General features: G+C 40.6%; 1 protein-coding gene across 3 annotated transcripts in view; it reads left to right on the plus strand.

Annotated features, from left to right (window-relative positions):
* SUPT3H (SPT3 homolog, SAGA and STAGA complex component) overlaps window positions 1-23,340 on the plus strand; it is a 154,613-nt gene that overhangs the window by 52,194 nt on the left and 79,079 nt on the right. Inside the window, exons 3-5 of one of the 3 annotated variants that reach the window (XM_042832700.1) lie at window positions 11,885-11,971; window positions 13,240-13,330; window positions 15,070-15,206. In XM_042832700.1, the coding sequence (XP_042688634.1) occupies window positions 11,957-11,971; window positions 13,240-13,330; window positions 15,070-15,206 (243 nt within the window). In that variant the 5' untranslated portion in view covers window positions 11,885-11,956. The remainder of the gene's footprint in view (window positions 1-11,884; window positions 11,972-13,239; window positions 13,331-15,069; window positions 15,207-23,340) is intronic. The other 2 variants (XM_042832701.1, XM_042832702.1) reach the window with 2 other exon arrangements.

Genomic DNA, 23,340 nt, shown 5'->3' on the forward strand with positions numbered 1-23,340 from the left:
CTTGGAGGTCAGTCCTGTCTCTTCTGGGGTATGAGCTGAATCTTCTTTGCCTCCAGCATCTCTTTTTCAAAGCAGTGCTTTCTCCCATCTTTCCGTGAGGCCTCAGAGGAGCTTCCCTCAACAGCTTCAAAGGCATTTTCCATTGTTCTTCAAACATCATCTGTGAAACGCAATCATATTTCAGCATGTTCCATATTTCAAAAAAGGAGGATTTCCACGCGAGGTTATTTCAGAGCAGCTCCACACAAGTCAGTATGAATTTGAATTATGTAAAGGATCAAGGCGTTTTCTCACTCATATCTCAGTGTGGACTCTGTACCGGTGCCAAGTTATCTGTTCCAACATTTTAGAATTCAGCTTATCTTTTTATTATAGTTTAAAGCCCTCCCATTTTTTTATGCCAAGAACATACTTAAGAAAAAAACGCTTTAACTTTTCCAACAGTTGCGTTCAATTTAAAGGATCTAGTAAACATTACTGAAGCACAGCTAAGGGAAATCCCATGTGGCTAATAACATTTTAGTAATAATAGCAGATAAATTTTGGAGTTTTCGCAATAGATTAGCTCAAAATCTTCAGTGCAAAATGTATAACAAAACAGCCTCAGAAAGCTACTATACGGCTCTTAAAACATCCTTGGGTTCAGGACAGATTTGGAATAAAGGTGATAATTTTCAAGCTACCACTACTGATGTTCTAGCAGAAGTGTTGCTGCCTCTTTTTCCTATCGTTACCAGTATTTCTGTTAGGAATTTCACACCATCTTTTGTAGTGTTGGTTGTTTTTCTTTGCTTCCTCGGGGTTTGGGAGTTGTTTTTTGTTAGTAAGAAGATCCTGCCTCCTCCCAGTAGTTTGATTTTAACCATTTGGACCGTTTCAGTCCATTAAAACTGTCCTTTAGCAGGAGGAAATAGAGTTATTTATTCTTACAGGGATGCTGTGACTCAAGCACTCCCTTCTCTTCCTGTTGCTTGATCCAATGTAATTAAATAATATATTTCATTTCATAGCTTTGCAGGAGCAGTAAAGAGGAAATTATGTTCACAAAACATGTTTATTTTTTTTTCCCCCAACCTTTTCATGGCTGAAAAGTGATTCTTTCTCGTGGTGCTAAAGGAATGTGAAGCAGCCTTTTGAGACTCAAGTCCTTGCGAAATGAATGCTAATTAAAGAATGAACATTCATTAAGAGTTAGGAAATCAGTGCCATTTTTTCAGACCAAAATATCTGTTGTTCAGATTTTACATTTGAGCTGCTTTGGGTTCATTCCTTTCTCTGAGGCAGCAGCTCTGTCCTTGTTTTCTTTCTTTCACCTTCCCAAGAGGACATGTGCCACGTTCATGTTATCAGCTGCACAATTTGATTTGTGTTTTCAAAGCTCTGAAAATTATAGTTTGTAAAACTAAATTAAAAAAAAAAAAAACAAACAAACAGCAGGAAACCAAAAATTGCAGACGTACATGCAAAAATAGGAACTTCCCTCTCCCTCCTTTGTACATGAAAATGAATCCACCTTGGACTCAACCTGTTGCTTTTATAAATTCCTGTATTATTTTTCTTCATCTGCTGTTACAAGAGCTTTGGGAGGAAGATGCTCTAGATTTTGGATTTTGAAGGTATTTTGAAATTAAGTGGGGAGAGACTTCTTGAAAAAAGAAAAATATCCGTATAATTTTCTACTTCTCATTTTTTCACACTTTTTTTTGTTCATATGTTGTCTCCACTGACAAATTATTTGCTGTAAAATTGAAGGAGAGAGTGGGACTTTTTTCAGTACCGCAATATACATTCCATACATATAGATATTATGGTTGAAAAAGCATTAAAATCATACGTTCTTCACATTTTTTTAGTATTGTTTTCCTTTTATTTCAATGCTGTGTGTATGTCGTGCCAGGTAAACATCTGTCCATCAGAGTTCTGCACGCAGAATAACTTCCCTGAGGCCCTGTAAGGCATGTCTGTCATCCAGCACCACTCACACCAGCTGCCATTTCTGCGTGCTGTGTGCCTCTGGTACTCTGAGCAACCCCAGAACACTGAGCTGCTGTCACCACCCAAGATGGCGAGCTTCCATTTGATGGACACTTGCCTGCGTTTGAGCAGATGAGAATAAAATTAAGGAGAAAGACCAATGTGAGGAAGTATTACGTGTCAGAAAGGGTGGTCAGGTACTGCAATGGATGCCCAGGGAGGTGGTGGAGTCACCAACCCTGGGGGTGTTCAAGGAAAGGCTGGATGCTGTGTTGAGGGACATGGTTTAGTGGGAGCTATTGGGAATAGGTGAACGGTTGGACTGGATGAGCTTTTAGGTCTTTTCCAACCTTGGTGATTCTATGATTCTATGATTTCAAGTAGTCTTTTAACCTAAGGACTTTTACATCCATAGGGCAGTCTTTACAAGAAAGAAATGTAACTGCGTGCCTCTTCAGGATTGGGAATAAATGGAGATATTCCCGTTGGTAAATATTGCCATTCTTCATTTTTTTGCTTGAACCTTTTTCCTCCATCTGCCAGTTAGTCTAGATTTTACTAAAAACGTCTTAGCATACCATAGAATGGTTTGGGTTGGAAGGGACCTTTAAGATCATCTAGTTCCAACCCCTTGCTATAGGCAGGGACACTTCCCTGTAGCCCAGGTTGGTCACAGCCCCATCCAGTCTTTCTTACATCCTTTATGGGATTTATTTTTATGAAGTATGCTTTTGTCTTCCATTTTATGGTGTTTGAAGAGATTTCTTTCCAACTTGGCTATCAGTTCAGCCGGAGGACAAAGCCTTGTTATCTCTGCATTCAGTGCTCTGATGGCTGCCTGCCTCTTCATGGAAATGCTTGCTTTGCCCAAGTCTTGCTCCCAGTGCACTTTATCTCCTGGTAGATAGATGTCTTATTTTCATAGAGTCACAGAATCACAGAACAGCCTGGGTTGCAAAGGCCCACAGTGCTCATCAGTCCCAACCCCCTGCTGTGTGCAGGGTCACCAACCAGCAGCCCAGGCTGCCCAGAGCCACATCCAGCCTGGCCTGACAAACCGTGAAGCCTGATTCCAATTTGCAGTCATGTGGAAAGGGAAAGTGTTTCTTTAGTGCTCTGGTGAAACTAATGCAAGTCAATGATTATTTTTCTGTGTGACAGCAAGGGTTGCATGATTGAAACAAACATGACTTTACAGCAAGGGGAGAAAGGAGCCTGTTTATATTGGATGTTCTCTCCATCAACAGAGAACAGTTCTTTTCTGCTTGCAGTGTTGGAAGCTCCATAACAATAATCCTGAATGGTGGTTTGTCAGGGATTTGAAACCAAAGGCCAGGAAGCTGTGGGTATAATGTAACCTCTACTGATCTGCACAGTGCAGGCATACTGGAGAAAAAAAAAGGCATAGAAATAACTGGTAATAAATCTGAGTTTATACACTGAATATCAGAGAATTAATTCTTTTTTCAATCCTAAAGATAGGTAAATTCTGTTTGTTTTCTCTAAAGGAATGGTGTATGCATTCATTGCTAAAGGAGCGTGCACATTCTTATTATTTTAAAATATTTTGTAGCAAAAAGACATTGAAAGATGTAACTTTGATGGAAATAATAATTATAGGTGAGATTCACAGCTTGAAATAACTGTACTGATAGCGCTGTAGGAAAAAAAAAATAGTTGTGAAAATTTGAATCCAAATATATTAAGTTCTATTGCACTCTATTATCCCAGTATTCATTTACTTAGATGTGGGGAAGTTTGCTGCCGCTGATTTCCAGTGGGATCACACCATCTACCTCAGTGTCTGGGATATCCCAGCAGTCCTAGGGCATCAGAAACAAGTGGAAGACCTCTATGTTCATCTTTAGAAATACATAAGCAGGTTTTTTTTTTCAGATTTTGAAACACATTTGGCCATGAGAATTGTTTTATTTCAAGATGATTAATGGATCTTTCACATGTACAGTGGTCACCTTTCACAGAACCTGCTTCATTGCACTCCTGCTAGTTATGCAGAAGCCTATGCCATTGTTCCCCCTTGGATGTTATTACCCGAGCTGTTTTTTTTCACCCCTATCACAATAAAAACCTAGAACAGAGGTTTCAGAGTTAGTTTTCTTGCCTGCTGTTATCACCAGCAGTAACAGAGAGCATCAGCAGTGGGCATCTCCAGCACAGCACCAAGTCTCGAAGCAGTGAAGCCTACGTAGCTACTGACAGTTTTATCCATATTAAAATAGAATTCAGTGAGTATGAACGTTTTCCTGCATTTAGAGACTTTCTAGTTTTAATGCTGTTCATCTAATTTCGCTTGGTTTGGTCATCATTGCCAGCTGTAAGGGATAGAGTTTCTGTTGTTTCATGAAGAGGAGAAGAATTGTAGGTACAAAATGTTGGTTCAAAATGTTAATTTTGAAATTAAAATTGAAATAAGAAGAAAGCATACCTGAAACATTGATATGCATTTATTGTCCATAAGTTCTTTCCCCCCCTGACAGAAAATGCAAGATATTTGAGACATTGAGTTTAAGCTATTTATAAAGCAGAGATTAAAAAAATAATTTGGCCTTGCTTTAAAGCTCATCGTTGTCAAGATAGCAGTATTAATTTCACCATTTACTTGGAAACGTATTTTCTTTATTTAATCTACTTAATATGGTCTCTAATAGATTCAAATCTTCACTTTCAGTAGAAGAGCCTAGGCTGTTGGGTTCTACCAGTAAGTTATCATTCTTCTAACAATTGTGCCTGTTTATATTTTAAACAAAACTGGTTCAGTGTTAACATATGTGGGGCTCAGCTAGGAATATGCTGTGAATATATGGAGAGTGCAGGGATTCAGCTTTCCTCCATCCCAGTTTGTGGCTGGCACCAAACTGCACGAGTTACTTACAGCCAAGGAGCTCAAAATACAGGCAGAATTCACTGTGAAAATTGAATCATTCCACACTTAAGAAAAGATTTCTCCTCCATTCTCCTATGAGAAACAATTTGGTCTCTTAGAGGTTGGTAAGGATCAGTGACCTGGCTAGGTGGCCTCAAGTTGCACCAGGGGAGATTCAGGTTGGACATCAGGAAATTCTCTGAGGGAGAAGTTCCAGAAATGGGCTGCCCAGGGAGGTGGTGGAGTCACCGACCATGGAGGTATTCCAGAAACCTGCAGATGTTGTACTGAGAGACGTGGTTTAGTGGGAAATATTGGTGGTAGGTGGACAGTTAGACTGGATGGACTTGGAGGTCTGTTCCAACCTCCAGACTCTATGATTCTGTGATGGAAGATGAGCAGGGTGTGCTCAGCATTTGATGGGAGCATTGAATTGAATTGAGTATCTGCAATGCAAAACACAGAGCTTCAGCCCAGTGAGACCTTGATGAACCTGAGAGTCAGATGAACAGAAATAATGGTGTGTGCACATCCGTGGCAGAATGACCTCACGTGTCATTGCTGTCTGCTCTGAGGTGGTTGCAGGATACAGCCAGAAGATACAGCCAAAGAGGAGGGGAATCAAGTCTTTGAAAGGGTCGATAACTGCAGGACAAGGGGAAATGGTTTGAAGTTGAAGGAGGGGAAATTTAGATTGGATGTCAGGGGAAGTTGTGTGCTGTGAGAGTGGTGAGGTGCTGGAACAGCTGCCCAGAGAGGCTGTGATGCCCCGTCCATCCCTGGAGGTGTTCAAGGCCAGGTTGGATGGGGCCCTGGGCAGCCTGGGCTGCTGTGAAATGGGGAGGTTGGTGGCCCTGCATGGCACAGGGGGGTTGGAGCTTCGTGATCCTTGAGGTCCTTTCCAACCCAAACCATTCTGTGATTCTGTGATTCCGTAAGATGACCAATCCAATCTAGCCTCTTCTTGTGTCGTTTATATGCCTCGCTTTGAATAGAAATGTTATATCCTGTAACTTAAAAGTATCTGGTAAGATTCAGTTTTATCACATCAAGTCTTTTTTTTAGAGCCTTTCTCTTCCACCTCCAGGGATCTGTAGAAAGGTGAACCCATTGTTAAGCTCCTGCAGTGCGTTGTCTGACTATTCCATTACATGGGCAGAGTTTTAGTTTCATAAAAGCCATGTGTTTTTCTTGTCTCTGTTTTTGTTTTGGTTTTTCTTTTTGTTTTTTGTTTTTTAATGCTCAGAAGGTTCTTGTTTAAAACATGGAGAGCATCAGCCCAAAGAACGAAGTGGAGAGTGCTCTACTCTTGCAATTTGCACTCCATTTAAGTGTGTGCATTGTAAAAGACAAAACCAAAAGGCTCTCCTCCACCCAAACCCTCTAATTTTTATGTAATATAAAGAAGTATGTGAGTTATTGGTGGAATGAAGAGAAATCATGATCAAAATTATACTACATGTTTAATTTAAACAAATGGGAATAGCAACAAAATATCATTTCACCATCCTTCTAATCTTTCACAATTTCTGATAGCAACAGTACAGTTAAAATATCCAACTTTACAGGAATTCACAATTTTAGTCTGAAGGTAGCTGAGGAAAGGGCTGTTTTCTACTGTGATCATCAGACTAATTTCATATCAACAGCTTGTCACCTTGAATGTCATGCAACCATGGTGTGCCTGACCCATAGATATGTTCTTTGTACTTTCAGAGGGCAGGAGCCCTCGTACAACCTGCTTGTTACTGGAGATCCTTTGGGGATGCATCTCTGGATGCTCATCCTGGGTTACAGGGTCTCTAATTGCAGCCCCCAGCTGTAGGGCTCCTGGAGCAGTGCAAGCCAAAACCATGATATTGCCTCAGAAGGCCAGGCGAGGCAGCTGAGCTGCATCCAGATGTCAAAAGGTAAATTTATTTTGAAGAAGTGAACAAAACAAATGGCATATGTACTTGAAAGCAAGTTCTCCATGTATTCTGGTACATACGGATCATGAGAGTAAGAAAATCTATTTACATCTCATGGCCACTGGGTGATTCACATGTACCAAAATTCACCGTGTGTCAATGAAATGCTCCAGTGAAGCCTCAAAATGGGTTGCAAAGGTTCATCTGCTCGAGCTCACACACAATCACCTGCTGGTGCACTGAATGCTTTTCTGTAAAATATCCTTAGATATAACAACAAAAATGATTGCCTTTTCATCTGCAGGTGAAATTTTCATGTGTTAGACAGCTTGGGGTGATTTAGTCATGCTGTGAAGCCCTGGTGTTCCGAAATCATTACCCAGGACAGTGAGCCAATGGACTCTGTAATGCTCAGCTGCCAAACTCAGTTGTATTTGAGAAACTTTATGGATATATTTAGATGAAGATACACAGTTTTAATCTTATGCTTAATTGCCTTCAGAGAAGTATTGGATCATTCTGCTTAGAATACATTTACAGCACTGGACCTAAACTCAGAATTTCTATTGGTATTTTCAGAGTTGGATGCTCTTGATATAGAAAAGATGGGGAAAAAAAAGAAGGCATTTAAGTGCATATTTAGTAAAAAAACAGCCTTCCCGAGTCAAAAATAAAAATGGAAATAAAATCAGCCTGGTGAAGTGTAATCTAATTTTCCTCTAGAATAAAACCAAAATCTTGAAGCACTATTCTGGATGCTCAGCAGTTTGAAGGCATGCAGGCATTCCAGTTTTGACTCCATTGTGCAGTTGAACTGGAAGGATTATATCACAACACAGCGTGCTTGTTTTCCATCTTTTTGTCCATCAAGACATTTTTGTAGAGGTATCAATGATTGTTGACTTTGGAGGAAGGGGAAGAAAAAATAATTAGGAGTAAAAGCAGACAGTGCCATTGAAGGAACTGTGCTTCTGTCATAGGAGAATGAATGCTCCTTTCAACAAATCTGTAATTTGCAGAAGTTGCAAAAAGAAAATAGCCTTAAGGTGACTGTTAACGTACTTCAGTTCATCCTGCCAAGAAAGTTAACTTCATAAAGTCATTAAACCGGTGATTACATTTTAAAATATTATTCCCCAGCCATTTCTTCTTAGACTTTAAAATACAGTTACTGTATATACTACTTTCTTTGTAATGTGAAAAATTGTAAAATACACTTATTTTTCATAAACTCCTAATTATTAACAGAGCTATTTGCGCTCCTATAGTGAAAGTCATTTCAACACTTCCGTTATTTAAACTTCACTTTTAGGGGTTCATAATTTGGCTGTAATAAAAAATAAATTCAGACTCCGAGGGCTCAAATAATCTTTGCTGGCATTAGGGCCTGATTTTCTTCAAGAAGCTGAGTGATTTGGATTGCTGACTGTTCTTCAAGATAATCCGGAATAAAATGCTTTCCAGTGCTGACTGAATAGCTGTAATCATTAACAAATTTAGGCAGAGCCATGGAGTGTGGTGCAGGTGATGCTGCTCTTTTGTCCCTGCCTGGTGCTGAGCAGGGCTGAGGCTTGAAGAAGGGATACTGCTGGGACTTCTTGCAATGTCTCTTCCATTGCAGTTCCAGAAGGGTGACTGTAGGAGCAGATGGGCAAGGTTATGGCTGGCCTTGTAGCACACGCACTGTGGGGTCCTTGGCAGCAGACTCGCTGCAGTGGAAGCCAATGGATTTAGAGGTTGTGTGGCCGAAAGCTGCTTCTCTGCCATGATGGATGCTCAAGTGCTCAAAGATGGATCACTTTTTTGGTACGGCTTCCTGAAATCGCCCTCGTCGCGCAGCACGGCCGCTGTGATGGCTGAACAAGGCCCTCAGCTCCGGAAATCGAGGAGTCAGGGCTTGCTGCGTATTGACAGCAACTCAGGGACAGTGAAATCAGACAGTTCGTTACAGCACTAATTATAGCAAAGCGCTCGTGTTGTGGTTTGAATGACTCAGTTCAGTGTGTGCTACAGCTATAAATACATCTTCTCCCCGATCTGGACTGTGTGGTACGTAATTTTTTTTTAATGGCCTGGATACATATTTACCTGAGCATATCCTGGTTTCCCAGGTAAATATGTGTACCAATGCAGAACTCATTATGGTCTGTTTGGATAAATAATCCATATTTTATAACGGTACAGGAAGTAATTATTTTCCTATTTTGCTTTCTTTAAGCCAAAGAAATTAAATGCTGTGGGTTCATTACTTAAAATAAAATAGATGCGAAAATCGAGGTAATATGAGAATAAAGTTTTCATTGTTTTGGTAGAAACTGAGAATGTTATTCCAGATTTTGATCTCGTGTTTAGCCCAGAATAACTCCATTAAAATAAACAGCGTTATTCAGGATTTAGTTAGATGCAAATGGGACGTGAATTTGGTCTCCTGTCCTTAATCCCCCTTACTTCACTGGGAATTCCCGTAAGTAGCTCGCACACGATCTTTGCTGTAAATGGCATTGTCAAGTATTTATCATTTGGAAAAAGAAGTTATTTCAGCTACGTGGGGGACATGAACCGATCTGAATTTTGTAATAAGAAAATGGATGTTTAACAGTTATGGTCCTACACGCAGTAGAGAAACGGAGCCACCTATTTCAGCCATTGTTTGATACGACGTGGGAAGGAGCTGCGTTGTTGTGGCCATGCTACGGTCAGGGTTTGTAGCACTTTTAGGCTTGGTGGGACCAAGCTTAGCCTTGGCATAAATCCATGAGCTGCAATAGATTTACACCAGAGATGAATATTGGCTCATTCTTGGTAACTTTACTTTTTATCCAACTCTTTCTATTTCATCTTAGAAATATAAGCAGCCTGTGCGCCCTCAAACTAATTTAGAATAAGAAACAGTTTGGCTTATGCCAAAAAAATAGAACTATCATTTTGCACATTCTTACATTTTTCAAGTGAGTTTCAAGTAAGATTATATTACTGTGACTCCTGAATTCCTGAAATCTCTCTGGTCTTTGTAACTGCAAGGGCCAGCAGTGTTTCAAGAGGAAAATCTGAAACTCTTCATGCAGTATGTTTTGTGTTGTGCGGACTAGATACACTTCACATCTTGCCTGCGTGCCATTAGTGTGGAAAAAAATTAATGCAGTACAGTATTATGATTTATGGACTGAATTTTTTGCCCACTGAGCCCTTTCCAAAAAAAAAAAACAAAAACCCAAAAAGTTTTTCCCCCTCTCCTCCTTTGGATATTAGAAACAGCTACTGTTTTTGTTGATCTTTTTAACTTCTGAATAGACCTATTTCAAGTCATAGCAGCATGGGAGCTCAGATTAATAATACACTTATTCAGGCAGTGATACTGACTGAAACCATTGCTAGCGTGAGTAAGAAGGATAGGATTTCTTTAAATTATTTTCAGGTGCATTCATGCATTTCTGAAAGAAGAGTATAAGGATATTGTAAAATGAATGAAATTTTTGTTTACTGATCATGTTACAGGTGTGTGTGTGTTTTAATGTCAGGAATGTAAGATGTCTCATTTTGATAGCTTTTGTTCTGGGCTCACCGTCAGTCCATCTATCAATTAGCGAACAAGAACAGGAGCCACTAAACAACTACATCTAGCCTTTTGGACACTGCTTTTAGATCTGGAGGAAATATATTCCATGGTGTGAGGCATCCTTACTATCCCACCTCCTCTTCAGCATCGTCTCAGCGACTAAGATGATCAGGGGGCTGGAGCACCTCCCCTATGAGGACAGGCTGAGGGAGTTGGGCTTGTTCAGCCTGGAGAAGAGAAGGCTGCGGGGTGACCTCATTGCAGCCTATCAATACCTGAAGGGAACCTACACCCACGAGGGGAGTAAACTCTTCAAAAGGGCTGACAACAGCAGGACTAGGGGAAATGGATCGAAGTTGAAGGAGGGAAGATTGAGGTTGGATGTTAGGGGGAAGTTCTATACAAGGAGAGTGGTTAGGCCCTGGAACGGGCTGCCCAGGGAGGTTGTGGATGCCCCGTCCTTGGATGTGTTTAAGGCCAGGTTGGACAGGGTCCTGGGCAACCTGATCTGAATGTGTGTGTTTGGTGGCCCTGCTGGGCAGGGGGGTTGGAACTACATGATCCTTGAGGTCCCTTCCAACCCGGATGATTCTGTGATTCTGTGATTCTGTCTCCAGGCAGCCTCAAAGACGAGCAAAGAAGAGAATCCCATGGGCTGCTCTGATGGCTTTGGGCCTCCTTAGCGCAGTAGTTTGATGAGCATCAGCTGCTGTGCTCTTGTGCTGACGTGATGTGGGCCTGCCCCATGGCCTCTAGCTCACCAGCCCTGTGCTGACTGAAGGCAGGTCCAAGGCTGATGCCCTTAGTCCTTTCCAAAGAGATTTTTTGCCCTTTCTAGCACTATTTCAGGGGCTTGGGGCCTTCACACGCATGGCCTTTGTGATAGAGATTTGCTCCTTTGGCTGCATCTCATCTGTTTTTGTGGCATTTAGGACTCAATCTCATCTTTAACTCTTTCCTATCTGAATGGCAAGACCTGCAATACAGTCAACTTTTACTATCAAATCATTTTCTTTATCTCAAATAAAATTGGAGTATACCTAAAAAGTCTTCTATGGCTTCCACTAATGCTAAGTTGAGTGAGACTGAGTTTCCTTCAAAAAATGCTTCCATGAGCTGTTTGAAATTTGTATATGTTATTCTAAAAAATTGTGAGAGGAATATACTACTCTTCCACAGTCCCAGATAAAGTGCTATGGCAAGAATTTGGCATTTTTACATTGCCTGAGAGAATTCTGTGTTGTTCTCCGGGCAAATGTGGTTTGAAGGAGAAAAAGAAAAAGCAACGCAGCGCTTTTCAAAAGCGATGATTTTAAATAGAAACAAAAAAGCTTTTTGCTCAAGATTCATCACAAGTTTTTCAGTCTTTTCATAAAATTGTTGTTCCCTTTTTGCCTAACGAGTGGAGTGAGTGACACTTTTGAGAGTCTCGGCTTGTGCTTAGGTGAGTAGCTGGTATTTAGCTGTATACTACCATGCAAAATATTATCCAAAATACATGAAAAACCTGGTATATTTTTAACACAGCTGCAGCCATCCTAATGAATTTGTTTATTTTAGTTGCAGCAAGCAGCTGAGGTTTCTCAGCTGAGAGGAGCTCGAGTCATCTCTGCTGAAGACCTCCTGTTCCTAATGCGCAAAGACAAGGTATGGCAATGAGACAGAATGGTCTCGTTTGGCACAGCAAGCTCCTTATCATGTTTAAAGTGTTTGCTCCACCATACATGTGAATAGCTGTGTTAGAAGGTGCAGCTGTACTACAGATGTATTACATGTAGTACAATAATTACATAACTTTTTAATACTCATTTTCTCCAGTGATTTCAATTATGAATAGACTTTTTTTTCACTAGTACTTAGAGTGAGTACTAAACATTACAGCTCAGAGCAATTTAATTGTCTGTAGTATAAAGGATCCTTACCTGGTCTTGTGAAGTGTCCCTGCCTATAGCAGGGGGTTGGAACTACATGATCTTAAAGGTCCCTTCCAACCTAAACCATTCTGTGATTCTTATCCTCTATATTCCTTTGATTTCTTATTTCCTTCTATTTATGGAGAACGGAGAGGCATGTCTGATATTTAAGTGTTATCATTTTTTTAATGTTTCTTCTTCTTTGTAATATTCTTTCTGTATTTTGATCTCACTAAAACTTCCAGACTGAGATATGATGTGTTTTTTTGTGTGACCTTATTACACCTAGTCAATAATTTAACAAAATCAGTTTTCCATAAGAATATTAAAGTCATGTTATCTCTTCAAATTTCAAAATTATTCAAAAATCCTTATTATTTATTTTTATCTAACTAATTCCTTACTCTTTTGCCTCCCTTTCTCTGTTTTTCTTCTCTTGTTTGATGGGTGAAACCAAATGACTAAAAACATATTGAAAGAAATAAAACCTTAAAGGTTGGAAACCAAATGCAGTTACTTTATCTGATATCTGATATGCCCAGCGATGGTATAATGAAAACACTGGTTAATGTGAACATCAAAGTTCATGGAAGTATGCATGCCTACGTGAGAATTTCCAAACAAAGCATAGATTTTGGAGCCCTAATACAGCCTGAGTTTCTCCTTTCTGAAAGGGAAACCCATCGCTGTCTCACAGTGGGCAAACAAAATACCAAGTTGCTCACCTAAATACCTCGACATGCTTGCTATATGTGGATTTTCTTCAGAATTAGGAACTACGAACATTGTAAAAATTGTATTTGTTATCATAATGTCCCTGTTCATTGCAGGGGAGTTGGACTAGATGACCTTTAAAAGTCCCTTCCAACTCTAAGGATTGTGTGATGCTATGGTTTGTGTACATGTGATGCCATACAGTTCGTGTATTTGTGTGTTATAATTTTAGTCTAAATGAAAAATAATTCTATGCAATACTAACACCAATGTATGTTTTTCTCTTAGAAGAAGCTTAGAAGGCTGCTTAAGTACATGTTTTTTCGAGACTACAAATCTAAAATTGTGAAAGGCATAGAAGAAGATGACCTCATTGAAGGTAGAAAAGCTTTCCTTAATTTGGGAGGTGTTTGATATTTTATAAATGCCCAGAACAGCTCACTGCAAAGTATTAATGTCTTCTCTAATATTTATACAAGCAAAAAGTACAGATTCAGATGTAGTAACTTGGTTTTAAATTGCTGCTTTTCCATTTGCATTACTTCGATGTTAAGATTTTCCATCTACCATTCAAATGATAAGTAACAGTGCTGAATGTTGTAACTCTGTTGAAGCTAAGAAACTGGTGCTGATTAAAGGGCTAATTGATTTCAGCATGTGTAATTTAAATATGTCAGCTGCCATGTACAAGGGAGATTGTCAGCTGAATGGACATTTGTTAGTTAATTACCAAAAGGTTTTGACACGTTTTACAAAAAGTACCATAATCTGAAGTCATTTAATACTGATATATGACCTGGCCTTCTTTTGGTGCCGTTTAGCATTTTGTACTTTGAATCTCTCATTTCAAGAATGGGAAACACTTTGACATTTTTTTCCCCTCGCCATGAATTCTTTGTGTTTAGTTCCTCTGAGCATCCACACTGATATCAGGTAAACGTTGTTCATCGTGCATGCTAAGCACTGCCATGGGCTGACAGGGAGGTGGTGGAGTCCCCATCCCTGGCTGTGTTTCAAACCGTTTGGATGTGGTGCTCAGGGCCATGATTTAGCGGAGGGCTGGTAGAGTTGGGCTGGGATGGCTGGGCTGCGGTTGGACTCCATCATCTTTAAGGGCTTTCCCAACCTGAGCTGTTCTATCATTCTATGCTTTAACTTGGTCAATGTGTGGATAAGGTTTGGTCAACTCATTTGACTTTTAATTTGCTGTGGCACTATATTTTCACAAAGCATAAAAGTATATTGCAAGCAATTGGAAGTATAGCTTCCTATCTGACAGCTTGGTATTTTTGTAATCCTTATGTTCATACCACTAGTTAAATCAATTTTCCTAAATCATTTAGATGCTCAAGAAATACTTCCCAAACACACTTCATTTTGGTGTTGGAGATTCCATTTTCTGGCAAGCTTTGGTGACTGATGCCATTACTTTTGTTTTGTGAAATTTGCTTATTTGTAGCTGTTATTCTGCCTAGCACAATGACCACCTTGCCCAGGGTTCACTAGGCTTTATGTTGAGCAGAGGTCCATCATCTGTGGAGCTGCATGCTAATGCTTGTGTTAGGATTCGCTTTAAATTGTAGGTAATTTGAGTGTTCTGATGTTACAGAATCACAGAATCACAAGGTTGGAAAAGACCTGCAAGATCATCCAGTCCAACCACCCTCCCATTCCTATCAGTACCACAAGCTAGTAAACCATCTCTCATAGCTTCTCATCCAGGCACCTCTTGAACACTGCCAGGGATGGAGACTCCACCACCACCCTGTTCTGTAAACTTATGAGAAAAGGTTTTACTCCCAAATGGTCTGTCATATGAGTGAGCTTTCATACGGCTGTTCCCTGTGGCTTTTTCAATACAATGCCTGGTAGACTGGATTTTTCAAGATTGCTAAAAAGATAAGGTTTTACTAGGAAACATTAAAGGGGACGTTCTACTATAGTGCTTCTGCAACACAGCAGGGCATCACCTTGGTCAGGTTGCTCAATGTGTATGAGGGCAGGAAACAACCTACATAGTGCATCTGAGTCTAAAAAATGCCCCTTCTGGGGACATCATTTAATGTTTAGAGTGGCCAAATAATTTATATTTGCTGTTCGTTTCTTATCTTTGTGTAGACAAGTTCAGCAGCAACAACACCAACAAACGGCAGAAGCTTGCTCAGGACTTTCTCAACTCCATTGACCAGACAGGAGAGCTCTTGGCCATGTTTGAAGATGATGAGATTGATGATGTCAAACAAGAGCGGATGGAGGTAATCGTTCTGTTTTACTGATACCCATCTCCTGCAGAGAAAACTCTGAAATATTTCGTACATCATGCTGTTCTGCTGCCTTTTTCGAGTTGCATTTTGTATCGTTGTCACATGCTTTTTCCTTTAGCCTAGATGGTCTAGAGGAATCCTATTTCCATATTTTTCCTATTCCTTCAAATGTTTGCTGATATCTGAGCACACATGCTGAGAGGGAAGATTATGAAAGTGTAGTTATGGATCTTTCTGTCTGCCATATATTTGTATTTCCTTCCTGTAGAAAGCAGATTCTGTTTAAAAACATTTCACAGACTTTTTTTTTTCCATTTTTTTTCTATTTTTCATTCTTTCTCTCATTGGAAAATTATGCTTAGATAGCAATTGAGGATTCTTTTCATATAACATAGCTTTCATAAAAAATGAAAAATATTCTGTGCATACATACTTCCATATATGCTCTTCTCACTTTTTTTATCTACATACATCTGAAAAATTATGCCTACATTACAGAATGCAGAACCATATCACTGTTAGCAAGCTAACCTGGGATCAGGAATTCTAGCAGCATTAGCATGGGAGTTTCTGAAACAATGGTTTTGATGCTAGTTTTGCTTGGTTTCACTGAGTCCTAGCAATATGACCCCAAGCCCTGTGTCAGAGCAAGTTGCCACACGGGTCTTATGATAGAATCATAGAATCCATATTGTTGGAAGGGACCTTTAAAGAACATCCAGTCCAACTGCCCTGCAGTGCACAGGGACACCACAGCTACATCAGGTTGCCCAGGGCCTGATCCAACCTGGCCTCCATGGGTGGGACATCAACCACATCTCTGGGCAGCCTGTACCAGTGCCTCACCACCCTCACTGTAAAAGACTTCTTCCTTATATCCAACCTAAATCTACTCTCTTTAAGTTTGAAAGCACTTGTCCTTGTTCTGTCACAACAGACCCTGCTAAAGACTCTTTCCCCTTCTCGATCCCTATGTTTTCTCTATTAATTGAGCATTTTCTTGAATGTCACTTACTCTGAACTATTTTAAAGATCCACAGGCTGTATCAGGGCCAGGGCGAATTTTCTGGCTCTGAAGGCAAATGGCATTGACTGGCTTGCATCCCCATAGCTAAATTTTCTTTCTACCCAGAACAGGATAGTTCTTCCATCAGCAGAGGGGTGGCCAGCAGGGACAGGGAGGTGATTGTCCCCCTCTATTCTGCTCTTGTGAGGCCCCATCTGCAGCACTGCATCCAGGTCTGGGGGCCCCAGTACAAGAAAGACAGGGAGCTGTTGCAGAGGGTCCAGAGGAGCCACAGAGATGATCAGGGGGCTGCAGCACCTCCACTACAAAGACAGGCTGAGGGAGCTGGGCTTGTTCAGCATGGAGGAGAGAAGCTGCGGGGTGACCTCAGTGCAGCCTGCAGTGCCTAAAGGGAGCCTGCAGACAGGAGGGGAGTCAGCTCTTGGAAAGGGGAGATGACAGCAGGACAAGGGGAAATGGTTTGGAGTTGAGGGAGGGCAGATGGAGGTTGGATGTCAGGGGGAAGTTGTGTGCTGTGAGAGTGGTGAGGTGCTGAACAGCTGCCCAGAGAGGCTGTGATGCCCCATCCATCCCTGGAGGTGTTCAAGGCCAGGTTGGATGGGGCCCTGGGCAGCCTGGGCTGCTGTGAAATGGGGAGGTTGGTGGCCCTGCATGCAGTGAAGGGGTTGGAGCTTCGTGATCCTTGAGGTCCCTTCCAACCCCAGGCCATTCTATGATTCTGTTGACAGCTGATATGTAGAATGCTCCGCAGCTACTTTTTTTGGCCATTTCCTGCTCATGCCTTATGTGGGCAACTCGTTGTCAAGGGCAATATTCTACATGGTTTCTGCTCACAATTGCACACAATTTCCATATTTTTTTAGTCAGAGGTGTAGGATTCGTGGCTGTTGGAAAGCTGCTATTTTTAGAGTGCTTTTTATGCCCTTTCATTACCAGAGCTGGGTACTTTGGTTTGATTTTGTTTCCTATGATGAGGTGGCTGATGCATTGAGTAATATTTGTCTATTTAATATTTGCCTATTTCACCTTAAGTTTTCGTGGAAAATTCTATGGAAGAAATAACCTGATTTTCATCCTCCTCTTTCTGGGACTTGCCCAGTCATGTTTCCCCCTCCTTCTTTCCACTGCAGTTACTAAAAATCAAATCAAGAATCCATTCTCTCTACAAATCGAGTTGGGAACAAAACCCATTTGTCCACAGCTGAGAAACAGTGCTGTAGAGCAGTTGTTCCCAACCACTATTTGTGTTTTAGAAACTGATGTTTCTTTTCTTTACTTTTGTACAAATGTATTTATGTAAAATGATGTTTTGCATAAATGCAAGCATATCCTTTGAGCTCATATGCACATAAATAGGTAATAGCCTTGCTTGGAATTAGTGTTATGGGATTGACTTTCTGCTCTTCTTTAGGTTCTCTTCTGTTACTCTAGTACAACCTTTATTTTTTTTAAAGCCTAAAAAGCTAGACAAGTGAAGTAGTGTGAAATTCCTTGTGCCAGACAAGGTCATATCTAATTTTCTATTTGTCTGCAGTCAAATACTTCTCTTCCAGCTGATCACACATCTTGGTTTTCATCACTGGACTATTCACGAATTGTAGGATACATATATTGAAAGTAATTTGCTCTATTGCTTTACTTTATTACATTTCATGAATAATGTGTTTCCATGTTAAAAAAAAATTCAAGATCTACTTCTTTTGGAATAGAAACATAAATTATATACGGGTCTGAAGTCAGTACTGTGGATTTTCTTTCTTATTCATTTTTCAATGACAAAACACGAAACATTGGTTGAGATATGCTACTCCAGAAGTTAACCTTTGCTTTTCTTTTAGGCTTTGTTGTCACTTTCAGGTGGATAGAAATAAATCAATCACAGTGAGAAATGTGATCCAGTCCTAAAGGAAGAGTACTTCACTCAGAGGGTGGGTAGTTGCTGGAGCAGACTGCCCAGAGGGGTGTGCATTCCCTGTCCTGGAGGTGTTCAAGGCCAGGCTGGATGGGGCCCTGGGCAACCTGATCTAGTGCTTCACCTAGAGTTTGGCAACCCTGCCTGCAGAAGGGGTTGGAACTTGATGACCTTTGAGGACTATGGAACTTGTTTGTTCTCCTGTCTTGTCAGTGGATGGGTTGATGTAGTGCATCACATTTTCTTTGTGCAGTCAATTATATTCAGTGCTAAGTTTATATTCCATGCTAAGTTTGGGAGGAAATCTAGTAGACACTTAAAAAATTCTAATGGGGTTCTTTAAGGAATTAGTATGCTTGACCCTAAAGGCAATGGTCCTTTTAGGTATCGATTACCTCAGACATGAGTGGTTGCCTTGGTTTGGACAACTGCAAATGATTTCAGTTTCATGTTGCCTTGGGCCAACATCATGCCAGCTCGTCCTAAGCTTATGATAAACATGCATTTCTGATGTCATTATGGGCTAAACAGGAAATTATTGTTTAGCAGTATGGTTTCAGTTATGAGACAAAAAGCAAATATTATTTATATTTATTTTTTAAAACACATTTTATGGAATTAGATCTAAAACTTCATGAGAGCACTTCCTGTTCTGTGAGGTCTGTTCTCTTTGTACCACAGAGGAGTAAGCAAAGCCCCAAGCTACTTTCAAACAGTAAAAAAAGGTGGAAAAAGGCCTACAGTTTTGTCTGAACAACATCCCCTAGTGCTGTCACGTTACAAGGAAATGGCATTCCTTTAGGACTGGATGTAGATCTTACCGATACATCCTGCAGCTTCAGTTTGAAGCAGAGATCATTTCTGAGAGTAACAAAAGCAATATGCAAAAGACAGTCAACTTGTCTTGAAAGTGAAGGGCAGGAATTATAAACAAAATCCACATTACTTTTCCATAATGCATGATTATGTTGTCAATACATTTTGATCAGATGATGAGAGCAGTATTAGCAATGAATAGCAGCAAATCATCCAACTATACTGACAAAAGCAAACCAAAACAAAAGTAATGATAGCACCGCTGTCTCACTCCAAAACTGTAAGTACTTTGCCCTCTCAAAATAGCAGTCAAACAGAAGTGATGTGCTGCTCCTCCCAGTAAGAACAGGTATAGATGAAATGAAATAGTCTGGTTCATAGACCTAGTTGAACTGTGCACATGGAGATCACAGAAGCTTTCTTTTTGACAAGTGTCAGTGCCCAGAATGGCAGTTTTTATTGTACTGGTTAGTCTCAAACTGCTTCACTCTGGAATAGAGCAGTGGGAAGGTGTATGTTCAGTAAGATCTCTGCATTTTGGAATGGGCTGCCCAGGGAGGTGGTGGAGTCCCCATCCCTGGCTGTGTTTCAAACCGTTTGGATGTGGTGCTCAGGGCCATGATTTAGCGGAGGGCTGGTAGAGTTGGGCTGGGATGGTTGGGCTGCGGTTGGACTCCATGGTCTTTAAGGTCTTTTCAACCTGAGCTATTCTATCATTCTATGATTTTTCCTTACTTTGCAGTTTGGGTCGAGGTGCAGGTTTGGCTGTTTGTGCCCTTGTATTGCTGCTCTGAACCTCTCAGAGGACCTGTCCCTATAAAACCTGCTGCATGTTTGGCAGCATGTTGTGACCAGGAACACCAGCGCTGCTAAATTAATGTATGAGAGCCTTTATCGAATTTACAGTGTCCTGTTATTAAAATCAAGCAGAGGTCTTTTAAAATTTCAGTCAACTGAACAGCAGAGTGGACTTCTTTCTCAGCCTCTGGAAGTCCATTTTTTATCATTTGTTTTATGGTGCCAGTACCTCTCCTACCAGGAAAAAACAAATTCCCTTCTGAAATCTGAACAGGCGTCCAAAGGACTGCTTGGAACATCACACTGTGAATGCTCTATTTCAGTTCTGTTCCCCTGGGATTGAAAGAAACACCATTCATCTGTCCCTCTGAGTGCTAGTATTGGGGTGTATTTCCAAAGCTCAGATGTTATATAGCAGTAATTTAGTTGCAGTAGCTACAGTAGTGTTTTCACAGTACATTGCAAATTTGAATAAACAGTGGAGAAACACCAGAAACACTTCAGGTATTTAAAAATTACATCTACATGCTACTGTTGTAAGTTCATTGTGGATGTGATTTTTCCAATCCTGCTCTGTAATCATATGTCTGCTAATGAGAAATCTGTACCAAGCACACAGAAATGGAGTATGCTATGTGCATTGCACAATACATGGCAATAGAGATTAGATGTGTTTGGAATGTATCCTTTGTGAAGTTAAATGGTTCCATTTGGATTTTGTCTGTGTTAGATATGATTAATTTGTGCCTTTAGAAGACACTTAAATCCATCTAAGTGCACTTTGAGATGTAAGAAATAATACTCTGTCCACTGAAAGTCTGAAAGTCCACTCTGTTTCAATCATAGTTATTTCTGTGATGCAGACTTTGTGGACTTGGCATTTATATATTTATTGGCACAGGCTGCCCAGTGAAGTGATGGTGTTTTGGTCCCTGGAGGTGTTCCAGAACTGTGGAGATGTGGCACTGAGGACGTGGTCAATGGGAATGGTGGGGGTGGGTTGGGTTGGGCTCAGGGGGCTCTATTCCAGCCTTAATGATTGTATGATTCTCTCCTTAATTTATGTGTTGAATTAAGGAAAATCAATTACTTGTTTGTATCTTTCAGAGCCCCAGACATTAGCTACAATTCAAAATCTCCCCAACACCAGTAACAACAAAACTGACAATCGGAGAAGTGTCAAACATGTTATTACAAAACTGAGAACAAGGAGGTTCCGAGTTTACAATCAGTATCTATTCCTGTTTAGCAGGGAAGGTGTATTCTCTCCACATTTTTGAGCACAATTAAGTATTTAATTCAGTTAATAGTTTGTAGCTCTACAGCATGGAAAGTTGTGTAAAACCTTGAAAGCTGTGGAAATTGACTCCACATCCAGTTAGCTCGTGCAGCAGAGAATTAGCTGAAATGGGGAAGGCAAATAATGGCAAAACTTCCATGCAGCACTAAGCTGTGGGCATCAAGTTGGCCAACCAGAAGTTATAGAGGGCTCAACTGAATCCCTTCTTACTGACACAGTGGGCAACACTGGTGGTAGGTGGACAGTTGGACTTTCTGAACTGTAAAGATTCTGTAATTCTGTGATTCTCTTTAAATCTACAGCAGTAAATTAGACAGTGACCAAGAAGATCTGTTCACACTGGAATACGAAAAACTGACTCCGTCATTATATGGAATATATGAAAAATGTTCTGTGTGCTCACACTTCGACCCGGGCACTGTGCTAAGGGAATCCTGGGTACAGTTTGGAAGTTAGCCTGGGACAGGAGATCCTGCCATTGTGTGGTTGTGATGGGCCATGCTGGAAGGTCCAGGCAGGATGCAGGATGCTCCACTGCTACCTTGGAGCTGGGACGAGGACCTGGCATTTTTCAGCTGAGACAACTTAAACTTGGTGGCACAATTCAACGAGAAAAAAAAACAAACCACAAGGATGAGCTCTTCTGCTCAGCAAGGATCCAAAAGATGGTGTTGAATGACTCAAATTCGTTGTACTAATATGGGAAAGATGTACAAAGAAAATAAGCAGGAAGTGATTTAGAAAGAGCTTTGAGGCCTTCTAATAGCACAACACTCATTTCACTGACAAAAATTATGCCAGTGTAAGTGCTGTGTGCGGTCATTACTCTTTAGGGAGTATCTGTTCATGCAGAGTGTATCAATAACAAACTGGAATTTGATTTAAAGCCCATATGGAAAGATTAGTGCTGTTGTACAGACAACACATATTTAATAGAAACTGCATGTCGGAAGACAAACTAATAAGTTTTATGTTGCTAAGCATGAGGTCACTGTTTCTCGTAGCACGTTCTTCTTGATACATCATTTTCTGATGATAAATTTGTTCTGCTTCTTCACAAAGGATTATTTTCACAGATTTCACATTATTTTTGACAGAAACTGCATTTTAAGACAGAATCTGACATTTGGTTAAGGGAACAACTTTTATCTTGCAGTATTGTGTCTGAATCTAATCTTATTAATTTTTAGAATCACTGTTTATAAGCACTCAACCTCCTTCGATTTTAACAGCTGCAGTCTGTGAAAGAATATTCCTTGGGGTAAGATTTAGCTGCTGATGAAAACATTCCAGTTTCTTTTGGGTGTTTGCATATCAGCTAATTGTCTCATCTTCACTGCAATCACTGAAGGACTCATAGTGCAGTCTACAGAGGAGTTCTACTGAACAGATACTTGTATATTCGTCACAGTGGGCTCCATAGCTCTTGTGGCTCTCCTGGATATACTCATCTTGCAGGGATCTTCTGAGTTGTCAGTGACTGTTCTGTGTTTGTCCTGGCCAGATTTTGGCTGTGGAAGATGAAAAAGAAGTATTAGAAGAGAAGGCTTGCATTTTGGGGATGGGAAAAGGCATGGCTCTGGGCAGCCTGGTCTGCTAGTTGGCAACCCTGCCCATGGCAGGGGGGTTGAAACCAGATAATCTTTGAGGTCCTTTTCAACCCGGGCCATTCTATGATTCTATGAAGTATTTATGCTTACAAAGTAGAATCATAGAATTAAGGCTGGAAAAGATTCCTAAGATCATCTAGTCCAACCACCAACTCATCACCACCATACTGACCTCATGTCCCAATGCTATCTTTAAAAACAGATCTGTCATCAGTTTATTTCCTCCTGGTTTGCATACAGAATCGCAGCTTGCACCTGTTGCATCATTTACACCATCAACCTATGTCACAGCCTTACATTTTGAGACTGAAAGTTTTTGAAAAAAAAGGGGCAGAAAATGTGTCCTTGTTCTTTACCCAACAATGTCACAAATGGACTAATGGATTCCATTGGCATGACACAAATGGACAAATCAATACCTTTAAAAGGTTTACGCTGTAAGAAGTGTTCTTGTATGGACTAGACAGTTGCAGCCTTAATTGTAAGCCAGTTGTACACCTGTGTGTCCAAGCCAAATAAGAGGAGTTGCTTTGGATTTGAGAAGTGACTTGGAAAGGTACTCAGATAGGAGGAGGGAAGTTCATGCTGTGGGACAATAGATTCTGAAACAGTGCTGGAAGAGGCCAGGATTTCCTTCTCCCTTAAGCAGCCGTGCTACAAGT

This window comes from Centrocercus urophasianus, unplaced genomic scaffold (genome assembly GCF_019232065.1).
Source record: "Centrocercus urophasianus isolate 14NV4802_14NV808 unplaced genomic scaffold, USGS_Curo_1.0 seq_39, whole genome shotgun sequence".
Lineage (NCBI taxonomy): Eukaryota > Metazoa > Chordata > Aves > Galliformes > Phasianidae > Centrocercus > Centrocercus urophasianus.